Below are 15,630 nucleotides of genomic sequence, written 5' to 3'. Positions count from 1 at the left end.
TAGGGGGAAAGATAACCCAGTAAGAACAGACGAGCTATTGTGGCTAAATTTAATGTTCTGGGAATTGCCCAGGAATGACTATGGTCTGTTAATTTCTGATGGGTATGGTAGGAACAAGTTCACAGAAATGTTGCTATATTAGGTTGTTTTCCTGGGGTAGAGTAGGAACATGTTGCAAGTAAAGTGGTTATCTTAGGTTAGTCGTCTTTTTCTTGCTCCTTGTTATGGTTTGTTTGAAATGTTTTTTTATTGTATATCTTTTAAAAAAAATTTTTTTTGGATATAGTTAATTTAAAAAAAAAGTTAATTAAAAACAAAAAAAATGAAAAAAATATGCAGAGCCCCCCTGAGGAGCTGGTGGAGAATGCAGGGGTATTGGGTTTCCCCACCTCGAAGGTTGCTGATGTGCTCACAGACATAGGGGACTGGTGGTTTGATGGGCTGAGCCCTCTACCATGGGATTTGCCCTTGGCAAGACTGTTGCTATAAGGGAGAAGCTAGGCCTCCCTGTAATTGTGCTTAAGAGCCTCCTCCTGAATGCCTCTTTGTTGCTCAGATGTGGCCCTCTCTCTCTAGCTAAGCCAACTTGGCAGGTGAAATCACTGCCTTTCCCCCTACGTGGGATCAGACACCCAGAGGAGTGAATCTCCCTGGCAATGTGGAATATGACTCCCGGGGAGGAATCTGGACCCAGCATCGTGGGATGGAGAACATCTTCTTGACCTAAAGGGGGATGTGAAAGGAAATGAAATAAGCTTCAGTGGCAGAGAGATTCCAAAAGAAGCCGAGAAGTCACTCTGGTGGGCACTCTTATGCACAATATAGACAACCCTTTTTAGGTTCTAATGAATTGGAATAGCTAGCAGTAAATACCTGAAACTATCAAATTACAACCCAGAACCCAAGAATCTTGAAGATGATTGTACAGAGATGTAGTATATGAGGGGTGACAATGTGATTCGGAAAGTCATATGGACCACACTCCCCTTTGTCCAGTTTATGGTTGGAGTAGAAAAATGGGGGAGGGGGTGTAAGGAAGGCACCCAGTGTTCTCTTTTACTTTGGTTGTTCTTTTTCACTTTGGTTTTTATTCTTATTGTTTTTTGTGTGGGTGGTAATGAAAATATCAAAAATGAATTTTGGTGATGAATATACAATATAATGGCACTGTAAACAACTGAATGTACAGTTTGTTTTGTATGACTGCATGGTATGTGAATATATCTCAATAAAAACGAATAAAAAAATAAATGGAATCATAATAAACAAACAAACAAAAAAATATCTATGCAGATTATAAAATCAGTCAAGTTTGGAAGTCATTACCCGATATCAGTGATCACCTATCTGGGATATTGTGTCTTCAGAGGTCTTTTGTGGGTTTGCCATTCCAATAATTTGAAGGCAATCAATCTAATTCCAGATCGCCAATTTCCAAATGTATTTTCCCCCTAAAATTGGTTTGCCTGAGTTCACAACAGACTTTCCCCACTTTACAAATTAAAGGCCTACACTTCACCCATCCCCAAATTTACTATAGTTCATTGCCCTAAGGAGAAATCCTTTTCTACTGATGAATCAAAGTATCATGACTCCATAGTGCTTTCTGTATTACCTTGACTTATACACACTTCTATTAGGGATAAAGCATGGTTTGACAGGCAGAATAATGGGTCCCCAAAGAGGTCCAGGTACTAATCCCCAGAACATGGGTATACATCAGGTTGTAGTTGTCTTGTGATGTCTTAATCTGTTTTTGGTGTCAGGGTGATACTGGTCTCATAGAACGTGCTGGGAAATCTCCCCTCTTCTTCTTTCTCAGGAGAGTTTGTGGATGTGCTGGTTTGGAGCCACCATGTACCCCAGAAAAGATTATGTTCTTTTAATCTATACTTGTGGGGGCAGACCAATTGTTGGTGCGACCTTTTGATTAGGTTGTTTCCATGGAGATGTTACCCCACCCACTCAAGGTAGGTCTTAATCCCCTTGCCTCCATGAGGGGATAAAAGACAGACGATACTGAGAGAGCTCAAAGACGTTAAGACAGAAGCCCAGAGACATTTTGGAGAAAGCCACGGAAACCAGAAGCTAAACCTGGGAGATGACCAGCAGACTCCTGCCACGTGCCTTCCCATGTGACAGAGGAACCCCAGATATGATTGGCTTTTCTTTAAAGAAGGGATCATCCTGTTGGTGCTTTAATTGGGACATTTTCATGGCCTTAGAACTGTAAATTTGTGAACTAATAAATCCCCACTGTAAAAGCCAATCCATTTCTGCATTTCAGCAGCTTTAGCAAACTGAAACAGTGGAGGATTGGTATTAATTCCTTAATGTTTGGTAGAATTCATCAGTGAAGCCATCTGGGCCTGGGCTTTTATTTGTAGGAGGTTAAGTACTTACTCAATTACTTTTTTGTTATAGTTCTATTCAGATTTTCTTTATTTTTTCTGGAGTCAGTTTCAGTAGCTGGTACATTTCTAGAAATCTGTGCACTTCATCTAAGTTATCTACTTTGTTGGAATATAATTGCTCATAGTAATCTCTTATCATCTTTTTCATTTTGATAAGGTTGATGGTAATGGCCCCTCTTTCATTCCTGATTTTAGTAACTTGAATCTCTTTTTGTCTTGGTCAGTCTAGCTAAAGGTTGTTAATTGTGCAGATTTTTTCAAAGAACCAACTTTGGTTTCACTAGTGCTTTTCTATTCTCTATTATATTAATTTCCATTCTAATATTTATTATTTTCTTCTTTCTGTTTGCTTTAGGTTTAGTTTGGTCTTCTTTTTCCAGTGTTTTAAGGTGGAAGTTTAGAGTTGAGGTCTTTTTTCTTTGTTAATGTACATGTTTACAGCTATAAATTTTTCTCTAAGCACTGTTTTATCTGCATCTTATAAGTTTTGATACGTTGTATCTTTGCTTTCATTCATCTCAAAAGTATTTGATAATTTCCCTTGTGATTTCTTCTTTGATCCCTTAGTTATTTAGGGGTATGTTGTTTATTTTCCACATATTTGCAAATTTCCCAAACTTCTTTCCTTACTTATTTCTAATTTCACTCCATTGTGATTGGAAAAAGTTGGTATGGCTTCAATCATTTTAAACTTACTGAGGCTTGTTTTATGACCTAACATATGGTCTATCCAGAGAATGTTCCATATACACTGCTGTTGTTGCACTGAGTCTTCCAAAGGTTTCTATTAATTCTAATTTACTTTATAGTTGTTCAAGTCTTCTATTTTGTTGTTGTTATTGTTTATAGTTGTTCTTTGTATGGTATATCTTTTTTTATCCTTTCCTTTCCAAACTATTTCTGTGTTTGAATGTAAAGTATGAATCATATATATAGCATATGGTTGGACAGTATCTTTTCCAATTCACAACCTCTGCCTTTTTGTTGATAAATACTATTATTGCTCATTACACCTTTCAACTCGAAATAATAAAATATATATCAGAAGGAGAAAGCAATAGAATGGGAAAGGTAGAATACTTAGTGAACAGAAATCATCCCATTAGAAATATGGAATTAATAATTCCGGAATATTATTTGGTAATCAAGTAATGCAATAAATCCTTGTTCAGACATTGGCTTTGTTGACCTAGCTACTATGGATCAAACAATGATATGTGTTCTAGTTTGCTAATGCTGCTAGAGTGCAAAACACCTTTATAAAAGGGGTTTATTTGGTTACACAGTTACAGTCTTAAGGCCATAAAGTGTCCAAGGTAACACATCAGCAATCAGGTACCTTTGCTGGAGGATGGCCAATGGTGTCTGGAAAACCTCTGTTAGCTGGGAAGGCACGTGGCTGGTGTCTGCTCCAAAGTTCTGGTTTCAAAATGGCTTTCTCCCAGGATGTTCCTCTCTAGGCTGCAATTCCTCAAAAATGTCACTCTTAGTTGCACTTGGGGTATTTGTCCTCTCTTAGCTTCTCCAGAGCAAGAGTCTGCTTTCAAAGGCCATCTCCAAAACGTCTCTGTAATCTGAAGCTCCTCTCTCAGTTCCAGTGAGTTCTTCAAAGTGTCCCTCTTGGTTGTAGCTCCTCTTCAAAATTTCACTCACAACTGCACTCGGTTCCTTCTGTTTGCCAGCTCATTTATATGGCTCCAGTGACTCAACTTAGACCCACCCTGAATGGGCGGAGCAACACCTCCATGGAAATTATCCAGAGTCATCACCCACAGCTGGGTGGGGTGCATCTCCAAAGAAACACTCGAAGAATTACAATCTAATCAACACTGATAACATCTGCCCACCCAAGATTACATCAAAGATAATGGCGTTTGGGGGACACAATACATTCAAACTGGCAAATTCCACCCCTGAACCCCAAAATGACATTATCTTTCCATATACAAAATACATTCATCCCACAACAATATCACAGAAACTTAAATCATTTCAGTAACAATAGTTAAGTACAAAATTCTATCAAAATCAATTATAGGTGTGGTCGATTCTAAGGCATAATTTTCCTTTAGCTGTGGATCTATGAACTTAGAACAAGTTATGTGCTTCCAATATACAAAGGTGGGACATTCATAGGATAAACATTCCCATTGCCATAAGGAGAAAGAGTAAGGAAAACAGGGTTAACAGGACCAAAACAGTTCCTAAAACCTGCAGGACAAACTCCATTAGATTTCAAAGTCTGAGAGTCATTAACAGAAGGATGTTGCATCCTTGGGGCTTGAGAGAGTGGGAGTCTAACCCTTCCTAAGGGCCTTTTCAGCAGCTCTTTCCTCTCCAAACACTGGGGTGAGTTCTCCAACATATCCACACATTGGGGAGACCACCTTCTCGGCTCCACCCTCCTCAAACATTGGGGCAGCACCCAGATTCCCTTCCATCTCCGGGGCACATGCTCAACCCTCTCAGAACAGTGTGTGGCAGCCAGGCTCTCCCCAATTCCCTGGAAATGTGCTCCACCCTCTTTGGGGCTTCGGATGCCAGAACATTTCCTGAACATCGAGGTGGAAGGCCCGCCCTCAACCTCCAGGGCAAACTCACCCTTTCCATGTGTGTGGGCCACTCCGCTCTCCCAGCCCGAGACCTCTGGACTCCAGACCTCAACCTCCATGGCTCTGTCTTTGAAGAAATTTTTCCTTCAATTTGTTCCTTGTCTGTCTCCTCCAGTCCAGACTGGCAATGGCTCCATCTATAAAGAGCTCGCAAAAATTGTTGGCTTTGCATGAAACACACAGGGGTCAAAGCCATTAGACAACAGGACTTTCCACAAATCCTTTCTGCTTAACTCCTTTTCCAATCTTGGCTTGTACTGAAATGGTGGCTGGGTTCCATGTTTGGTTACATCCTCACGTTGGGCTGTAGCTTCTGGGGTTCCATCCCCTGGAAGCTCACAGTTTTCCAGGCCATCAATTTCTGGTTTCTTTGAAACCAGGAGTTCAGTTCACAGTTTATCTCTCTCTGCTTGCATTTTACTGTAAGCTGCAAGGAGAAGCCAGGGTACATCCTCCACACTTAGTCTGGAGATCTCCTCAGCTAAGTATTCCAGGTTGTCGTTTTCAAATTCTTCCTTCCATCTGACATCAGGACTCAATTTTGCCAAATTCTCTGCCACTTTAAAACAAGGATCACCCTTCTTCCGGTTTGCAACAACACATTCATCATTTCTGTTCAAGGCCTCATCAGAAGTATCTTTAGAGTCCATATTTCCACAAACAGTCTCTTCAAAGCAGTTTAGGCCTTTTGTATCAAGCTCCTCACAATTCTTCCAGAATCTTCACCTTATCCATTTAAAAAGCCATTCCAACATGTTTGGTATCTGCAAACACAGCAGCATCAGCACCCCACTTCTCTGGTACCAAAATCTGTTCTAGTTTACTAATGCTGCTGGAGCGCAAAACACCAGAGACGGATTGGCTTTTATAAAAGGGGGTTTATTTGGTTACACAGTTACAGTCTTAAGGCCATAAAGTGTCCAAGGTAACACATCAGCAATCGGGTACTTTTGCTGGAGGATGGCCAATGGTGTCCGGAAAACCTCTGTTAGCTGGGAAGGCATGTGGGGGATGTCTGCTCCAAAGTTCTGGTTTCAAAATGGCTTTCTCCCAGGACGTTCCTCTCTAGGCTGCAATTCCTCAAAAATGTCACTCTTAGTTGCACTTGGGGTATTTGTCCTCTCTTAGCTTCTCCAGAGCAAGAGTCTGCTTTCAAAGGCCATCTCCAAAACGTCTCTGTAATCTGAAGCTCCTCTCTCAGTTCCAGTGAGTTCTTCAAAGTGTCCCTCTTGGTTGTAGCTCCTCTTCAAAATATCACTCACAACTGCACTCTGTTCCTTCTGTTTGCCAGCTCATTTATATGGCTCCAGTGACTCAACTTAGACCCACCATGAGTGGGCGGAGCAACACCTCCATGGAAATTATCCAATCAGAGTCATCACCCACAGCCAAGTGGGGCGCATCTCCAAAGAAACACTCAAAGAATTATAGTCTAATCAACACTGATAACATCTGCCCACACAAGATTATATCAAAGATAATGGCATTTGGGGGGCACAATATATTCAAACTGGCACAAGATGCTAAGCATATTTCTTATCCATATTATACCTTCGTTGATTTGCACTAATATTCTTATGAGACGCCAAATTCCAATGGTCTTTGCATTTTAAGGAACTATTATAATGTACTTTTCTATAATGAATTTATGGTAATAAATGCTAATTTTTGCCACTCTGATTTTTCTGCTCAAAACTTAGTTTCATGTAAGTAAGATTAAGAGTTCGTGAAGGAAACCACAGTTCCAGCTGGATCTACAGTTGGTTCTTCCCCTCATTTCTTCAGGTATATGAGCAAGTATTTCCAGTTTCCCCTTAAGCCAGACTGATTGGATTTCTCTTCTTAAAACCAATTATGTGCTAAAGTGAACTCAGATCCGGACATGAGAGCTAATTGTTAAATTTTCAGGAATTTTGCAAGCCGATTAATGTCACATTGGTAGCTTGAAATTGGCTATGATAGCAGTATTTACTCCACAGAAATTGGTAAATGGTGCAAACCAGGGCTGGATTTTTTGTTGTTGCTGTTTTTCCTTGTTTTTTTTTTTTTTTTTTTCCATCTGTTTTTGGGGGTGGTGGAGGTGGGTGGGAGTGCCAGGAGGGAGGTGATGGTATTGGTGGATCCAACTGTCAAACATTTACCAAGCCTACCACTTCTTACAACCAAGAAAGTCCGGATTAGTACATATGATAGAATGTCATGACATCCATGGACATTTCCAATAAAACAACTACTTTTCTGTGGTTGTCAGTTTTTGAAATAAATTCAGTTCTTGAAGTCTAGATGTTAAGTACACTGTCATCATAATGCAACATTTCCTACTATAAATCCCTTCCATGGCTAGGACACAAATGAAAATGTAAAACATGGGTTATAAGAAACTTTTGCATGAACTAAACAACAAATACAATAAAAAAAATAGTTGTTTTTGTCCAAACTCTTCTGGTATTGGGCACTAGCCTTCGCTTTATGCTTGAAAGAGCAAAAAAAAAAGGTGCTAATTTTGAAAAATTTATACAGCAGAGGGTCTTCTGCACTTCTCACTAATTTTTAAAGGACACTCACACAAACAAATCTATTTCAGCAAAGCAATGTATTTTTTTTTTTTTTTTGCTTTTTCGCTTTTCAGCAAAGCAAAAGAAATCTATTTCTGCAAAGCAGTAGCCTGAACTCTTTAAAAATGTCTATGACATTGAAGAAAAAACCTGGGATATATAGATTAGAGACATGACAACTAATTGCAACAGATGATGCCTGGTTGAATCCTGGAGTGGAACACAAATAAAACCAACTATAAGGCCATGCTACTCAACACGTGATCTCAGAAACCTGACAGCCTGTTAGAAATGCAGTACCTCAGGCCCCAGCCTGGACATACTGCATCAGACTCTACAATTTAACAAGATTTCTGGGTGATTCCTAAGTATACTAAATTCCACAAAGCACTGCTATAATGAACACCGGACAATTAGTGAAATTTTAAAAGGACTGAATAGTAGTTATCAGTATTGAATATTAGATATTAGTATTGTATCAATGTTACATGTCCTGAATGTGATTATTGCATTGTATTAGGAAGGAGGCTGTCCTTCAGGAGTTAAATGCCAAAGTATTTAGTGGTGTAGTGTCAGGATATCTGCAACAAACTCTCAAGTAGTTAAGAAAAACAAGATAAATATGTACATGTACATTACATGCATATATGTAAGTACAATAGAAGAAAAAGAAAGTTAATGTGGCAAAATATTAATTGGTGAATATACCTAAAGAGTACTATTCTTGAAATTTTCTGTAGGTTATAAATTTTCAAAATAAAAAGTGGGGGAAACAAAGAAAGTACTCTGAGGCCTGGGCTCCAACCCTCATTAGTTCACATTTCATTGCTTCTCTAGGTGGTAACCTGGAACTGTTTTGTTTTGGGTGATCGTTACAATCCTAACATGGAGCCAGAGTGGAGAACTGCTTGGTTAGGCAAACACCAGGTGGAGCACCTACACTTCTGGACTTCAGATGATTAAAGGGAACAAGTTTCTTCCGTTTGTGTCTAGAAATAACATGGAAAAATAAATTGTTAAAAGAGAAACAAGATGAAACATTATTTAATAATGGAAATACACACACCACAGTAACTATCTACTGCAAATTAAAGGGAAAAAATGAAGCCTTCTACTAAATGCAAAGGACCTTTATAGCTTCAAAAGCCTATGGGGCAGGATAGAAAAGAATTAGCCTCTTAGAAGAAGGAAACTAGATTTAAAGGATTTATGGATGGGTTCACTCAAATGAGCAAAAGGATTAAAGTATATTCTTTAAATGCCACATCTAGTTATTTTGTGAGACAGTTTTGACATCACTTATAAGATGTTATCTTGCTTCAGTTTCCTATCTGTAAAATGGGGATAATAAACACCTATTTTGCAGGATTTTTGTGGTGATTAAATAAGCATGAAAAGTTCTCAATATAGTGCTGGCAAACAGGACACACTTAATACAAGAGATCCAGTGATGGAGAACACTGGATATGAGATTATTCTAATTTCTAATAACCCCAATATATTTTGTTTTCATTTTTTTTTATCATAATTGAGCTCACAGTTTATATGGTCCTAAAAACAAAGGCTTGGTGGTAACATAATTAATAAATGTCAGGCATGGAGAACTAATGCTTCAGTACCTGCCTTTATTTTTTGCATTTTTAGATGCATTTAGACCTTGGATGAAAACAGAAACAGTGTCCTATCAGTAGAAAGCATTTCCCAGTCAAACTCAAATTGTTCCAGGGGGTAGTCACTCTGTGGGTTATGGCATTTACTCAACACCTCCCCCAAAAAAGAGAAAAGGACTAAGTTGGCCTTTTTTTCTTCTGATAGGCATTTTCAAACGTCTTATTTGGTATCTTATCAGCCTTCCCCCCCTCCCCTCCCCCTCAAATTAGTCTGTGTTGAACCAACTCAAATATTCAAGGCAGTGTTTACTTAATTCTCTTAAAACCATTAATTAGAAAATGGTTTTTAAAGACTTAGAATAAAAAGCTGATCATGTACACATACCCGTTTAGGTTAGACCTCCTCAACAGAGATGGCCAAATGTTCATTTAAAGGGGCCAAATGATTATTTGTCTAAGGTATCATCAAAACAGTGTCTCTGAATAAGCAAGAATCAAATTATCCCACTCAACTGTTCATTTTAAAATAACATGGCAATTAGCCAAGGAGATGAGCAACTGATTCATTGTTTGAGCTACTGTATTTTGAACAAATTTTCCCTTAGCTAAATTTAAGGAGTTTCCTAAGAACAGTTTGTATGAGTACACTAGTCTCTAATGTATACTAAGGAGAAAAGGTTAAGTACTTGCCATGCTAACAAAGAAAATACATGTCCTCAAAAATGTCTAGGGAATCCTTATAATTATAGTAAATATCAACGGCATTATGTTCTCTCAGTGTTCTCAATTGGTTTAGCAGCTATTTATTTTAAACTTGGAGATGAGACCCAGGGGGATTAGGCCTTCTTTTTAAATCACTGGTTTGTTTAGAAATACTTAAAATAAGTCTCTCTCAAAAGAGTTCAAAACCTTTTTCAATTCCCTATCAAGTTTAAATTTAAATTGCAAAAAGACTAACTGGCAATTTGATACCCTCAGTTAAAACAATGCAGGACTCCTGATAATTGCACTTAGTGCTAAAAGATAACATACAATAGCAAATCAAGTAATGAAAAATTGTTTTTGTCAAGTGCTTCACACTGGAAAAGTGCAGCTGGTGACTGAGATAGCTTTGCTGTGGCTGCAGCTCACCTACTTAACATGGACAACATGCTTGTTCTCAATTCATCAAGCAGAGGCCCAGACATTTTATAATTTGCAACTAACTCAGAAAAAAAAGTTGCATGTTTAAAATATCTGAAGTTTATCTTATTTTAACCAGAGATAGAATTACACACAAATTGCAAGTACTATGTATGAAATGATACTTAGCCAGTTATATTTGCTACCAAGGAAAATTGTAATAAACTCCGAATCTGTCGATCACATGCACTTGTAGAAACACAAAAGGTGAATTTTAACAAACGCAGAAATTTATAATTTAATGTTTGTCTAAGGTGAGATATATGGTTCCAATTCTGATTAATATGGGCCTTAGTGGATGGATATTCCTGGAAATACTGTAGTAAACATTAGTTCTATTGAGGATTAAATGATCACTTCTAAGGTATTGAAATATTTCCAAAATGAATACATGACCTGGTAGACTTCAATACATAATTCATCTGAGCTTGGTAGTTTACTTATAATCTGAAATTGAATCCTCTTCCCTAGAGTACAGAAATGTGTATGGACTGAGGTAAAACAGTTCCTTGCTTACCATGAATAAATACTGTTCAAGATTTCCTAAGGATGAATTGACTACTATGTGGAAGAGACTAATGTGCTTATTTTAATTAGGGACTTGTGATTCATTAGTGAACAACATACAGTCACTTGGTCTTCTGAGCTTTCATTCTACAGAGATAAGTCAGACAACTAACAATAGACATAGCAAATAAGTAAATTAAAAGACGATCAGGGGTATGGCAAAAAGAAAGTAGAAGAAGATTGAGTATGTAGGCATGAGGTGGGCAGGTTGACAACATTTCAATAAACCTCACTGAATGATAATATTTGACCAAAGTGTTGAAGAGGTAAAGAAATAAGCCATAAAGATACTGGGGGAAGAGGATTTCATGCAAAGTCTCTAAAACATGCTAGCATATTATAGGAAAAGAAAGGAAATTAGTGTGGTTGGAGCAGAATAAGCAAGGGGGAGAGTTGTGAAAGATAAATTCAGAGATAATAGGGGACCAGGTCAAGTAGAGTCATGTACTCCAATATAAGGACTCGACTTTACTCATTGATGTGAAAAGCCACTGAAAGGTTTTGAGTGACATAATCTGATTCATGGTTAAGAGTATCATTCTGGCTGCTATGCTTTCAACAGACATAGAGGCTCAAGACTTGAAACAGGGAAATAAGTTAGAAGCCTACTGCAATAATAGAGATGTTTGAGATGAGATGGCATGAGATGATGATGGTGGTTTGGCCCAGGGCATTAGTAGTAGAGACGATGAGAACAGATGGATTTTGATATATTAAGAGGGTAGAATCAACAGGATTTCTATAAGGATTGGATGTGGGATGTGACAGACACAGAATTTGAGGATGATTCAGATGACCTGAGCTACCAGAAGGATAAAGTTACTATCAAACTAATATAAGAAGGTCTACAGTTTCATGTTTGGGAGTATACCTTTGGATATATTAAATGTGAAATGACTATTAGTCATCCAAGTTAAGAGTTCAAGTGTGCAGTTGAATACAGGGATCTGAAGTTCAGGAGAGAGGTCTGGAATGGAACTATAAATTTGGGAGTCATTGGCATTTGGATGATATTCAAAGCTTTGAGACTGGATGGTATTACCAAGGGAATAGACAGAAAAGAAAATAGGATCAAGGACTAAGTCCTAAAACACTCCAAATATAAGAGGTCAGGGAGAACAGGAAAAAATCAGCAAGGAAAAGTGAGAATAGGACACTGGAGAAATGGGAGGAAAATGAAGAGGGTATGGTGTCCAAGAAACTAGGAGAGGAAATTATATCAGGTAGAAAGGGGGATCAAATGAGTCAAATGATACTAATGGTTCAGTTTATATAAGGACTGAGAATTACCACTGGTTTTAACAATTTGTACTGTAGGTCACTGCTGATAGGGGCCTGATTAATATAAATTAAAGAATTGAAGGGGAAGATTTGGTTACAAGAATAGATAACACTTTTGAGGCAAACTACTGCAAAGGGTAGGATGGTAGTCTGTGAGGGAATGGATCAAGATAAGGAAGAATTGTATGTTTTAATAAGGACAGAAATAAATACATCAGAATACTGACAGAAATGATCTAGGAAGAGGGAGAAAATGATTATGCAGAAGACAGAGGAAAGAATTGCTGAATTAGCATCATTATAAGAACTAGTGGATAAGTAGGATGGGCTTCTGATAGAATGGAGAGTTCATCTATGGTCAGAGTGGGGAAAAGGCTGGTACAGATGCTGGTAGTTGGGTAGATGCAGTGATGGAAAACTGTGGAAGGTCTCTTCTCATTGCTTTATGTAAGACTCAAGTCATCACCTGGGAGTGAAAAGGTGTTGGAGGTTTAAGGCAAGGGAAGAAGGTATGAAATAATGGTTTAGGGGAGTAGGGATGAACCAGAGGAGTACAACGTAGAAAGATAGCTGGTTAGCAGTAAGGACTCACTTGAAGTTCATGGTCATGAATTTAACCCAGTCAGCACAGTTGTATATTTTCCTGCAGCCATGTTCAGCTGTATGGATGCAGACACTGGGTAAGCCAACAATTGTGCTTAACCAGAATTATGGTTGCAGAGAGAGAGAATACAGTGAAGCTAGAGTGGCAAGAGAATGGAAGGTGTGTATAAGGGACAGATTACTAGATTGAGGTTAGAGAAGATATCACTTAGCCCTCAGAATGCCTTACAGTAAACAGACCAATAATTGCCAGTTACAGAGACATTACATTCTTCCTGTGCCCAGAGATGCAGTCTTCATTTTCCTCTAGTGCTGAAACAGCCAGTTGGAAAGTTTACCCATTGGGGTAAACTTAAACTGTTCTTAAACTTAATCTATTCCTGTGGGTGTTGAACTCATTGTAAGTAGGATCTTCAGTTAAGGTGTGGCCCACCTCAATCAAGATGGGTCTTAATCCTATTACTGGAATCCTTTGTAAGTGGAATGAAATTCAGACATAGGGAGAAAAAGCCACAGGAATCAAGGTGAACATCAGTGGAACACAGAAGAGAAGGGAGATACCAGGAGACACTTGCCACGTGACAAGCTAAGGACCAAGAATCACCAACAGCCAGCCCCAGAATGCTATAGTATTCAGGAAGAAAACATCGCCTTGATGACACCTTGATTTGGACTTTTTCCAGCCTAACACCCTGAGTGAATAAATTCTCATTGTTTAACCTGACCCATTTCATGGTATTTGCATGAGTAGCCCAGGAAACGAAGACATCCACAGACCACCAGGGAGCTGAATACTAACTAGATATTGATAATTCAGTACAATGCTTCTCATGAAATAAAATCATTGTTTATAAACCAATAGGTCCTATTAATCACTCAAGTAGATGGAATAGCTTCCTCCCCAGCTATTGGTAGCCATCTCTCCATTCCCCATCCATCTATCCATACATGCAATTTTATTAAGCATGTGTTCTAGAAACTGTGCAGAGTTATGATAAGGAAACTAGTTATGACCCCCATTCTCATGATGCTTACAGTCTAGTTAGCAAGAGAGACATTCATCAAGTTATTATATGATGAATACTATGTTCTTCTGAAGAATACAAGAGGACCTAATTTTCAGCTATCCACTTGCCAAGGATTAGCTGAATGCATTTTTCAAATCCCAAAGGACTGATATGCTGTGAGTTCATTTCTAGAGCTATTACATCAAGAGGAATATAGTGGCCATAACAAGAAAGTGGATTAGCTGCAGCATCAGGGCAACTTGACACCCCCAACTTCTAAAGCAAGTTTCACTGTTTTAGGGCATGGTGGCTTATATATAATCTTTCTAGAACACAGATTAGGGCTCACTGCATAGTAGAGACTCTGTATCATTGAATTGAATTGAATTGTGCCATGGCCACTCAAATGCACTGTCAAAGAAGCGAATGCTCTAAGGAAATGTTCTAGCTTTTGCAACAATGGAATTTTATTTCCCCCACAAGTGAAGTCTTAGGAAGAACCACAATTTCTAAATAAAGGAAAGTGCTTTGCAAGAAGCAACAGCATGTAACCCTTGCTCTCTCCTGTCTACCAAATAGGTTTCTGTGCACTCACAGGGAGCATAGTTAAGGCCATGACCTCTGTGTTTGGCTTCAATTGTGTAATATTCTGTTGAGACACATAGTCTCCTTTTACATAGTGAGGTCAGTAGCCTTCTCACTTTTCAGATGAATAAAATATATTTTAAACACACGCAACTGAAGAAAATTTAACTTCCTCTTGTTCACTTCATTTTGTTACCTCTTTGGTGGTCCATTCTAAGTATCATCTCATGATTCTTGATGGAATCATCCCCAATAACCCAATGGCTATAAAACTGCATTACACACCTTGCCTTATTTTATTTAACGGGTCAGTCTGTGCTGCTACATCAAAACCAGATTATAATTAAGTTATGCCCATGTCATTCAAAAAATATACTCACTGCTACTTGGTGGCAAAAATAGTCCATTGATATTTCGAGGTTTGCTGTGATAAAAGATACAACTGATCTTCACACAACCAAGAGGTTGAGTTTCCCAGAAACATGAAATGCTGCAGTTTTGCTAGACAAAGGGGGTGAAGGAAATGTAATGATCAGATAGCATATTCACAATAAATACAATGTGCTACAACAGAAGAAAATACTGTGCCAAAAACAATTTTAATTACTGATTTAGGACCATGTCTGTAACCTGGCTCTCAGTGTTTCTTGGCTCAGCTCTTTCAGAGATCCAGTGGATGTTTCTGAAATACATTCCCTCATTCTTCTAAGAATTTAAGTTTAGCCAGAAATTAAATATTTGCCATTGGTAGTGAAATAATCATTTCCATATGTAAAAGCATAGTTCAATATTATTGAAGGGCGATACTTTTAACAAAAATGATGATGCTGAGTAATTCTACCTGCATTTCCATGTGTCTAAATCTGCAAAGTGGATCTAAACATTTCCCCTCTCTCCATAATGAGCACACAGTGTCACTGCCAAGGGCCTCTTCACAGTGACGGAATCGGCACTGGGAACCCTAGAAGAAAAAAGTAAATAGTGCAAAAAACTACCACTATATTAATGCCAGTGTTCAGAAATACTAAGTAGCTAATTAATTAAAGAAAATACTAGTAGATCAAATTAGAATCAGAAAAATAGGTACTGCAACTATAAAGCTATAAGTCTAATTTTAGCAACTATTCTAATTTTAATGAGACTGACAAGACAATCTAATGTTTAAATAGTACAATGTGCCACAAACCACTGATAAAACACTTCTTTTTCTTACC

At 38.2% G+C, this 15,630-nt stretch overlaps 1 protein-coding gene across 2 annotated transcripts in view; it reads right to left on the bottom strand.

Annotated features, from left to right (window-relative positions):
- C8H12orf50 (chromosome 8 C12orf50 homolog) overlaps positions 1–15,284 on the bottom strand; it is a 47,973-nt gene extending 32,689 nt beyond the window's left edge. Inside the window, exons 1-2 of one of the 2 annotated variants that reach the window (XM_037848039.1) lie at positions 15,258–15,284; positions 14,797–14,917 (exon numbers count right to left, since the gene is read on the bottom strand). In XM_037848039.1, coding sequence (XP_037703967.1) covers positions 14,797–14,917; positions 15,258–15,269 — 133 coding nt within the window. In that variant the 5' untranslated portion in view covers positions 15,270–15,284. The remainder of the gene's footprint in view (positions 1–14,796; positions 14,918–15,257) is intronic. The other variant, XM_037848040.1, reaches the window with a different exon arrangement.
- Between the last annotated feature and the right edge of the window lie 346 nt (positions 15,285–15,630).

This window comes from Choloepus didactylus, chromosome 8 (genome assembly GCF_015220235.1).
Source record: "Choloepus didactylus isolate mChoDid1 chromosome 8, mChoDid1.pri, whole genome shotgun sequence".
In the NCBI taxonomy this organism is placed as follows: Eukaryota; Metazoa; Chordata; class Mammalia; order Pilosa; family Megalonychidae; genus Choloepus; species Choloepus didactylus.
This window is presented reverse-complemented; position numbering and strand designations above follow the sequence as displayed.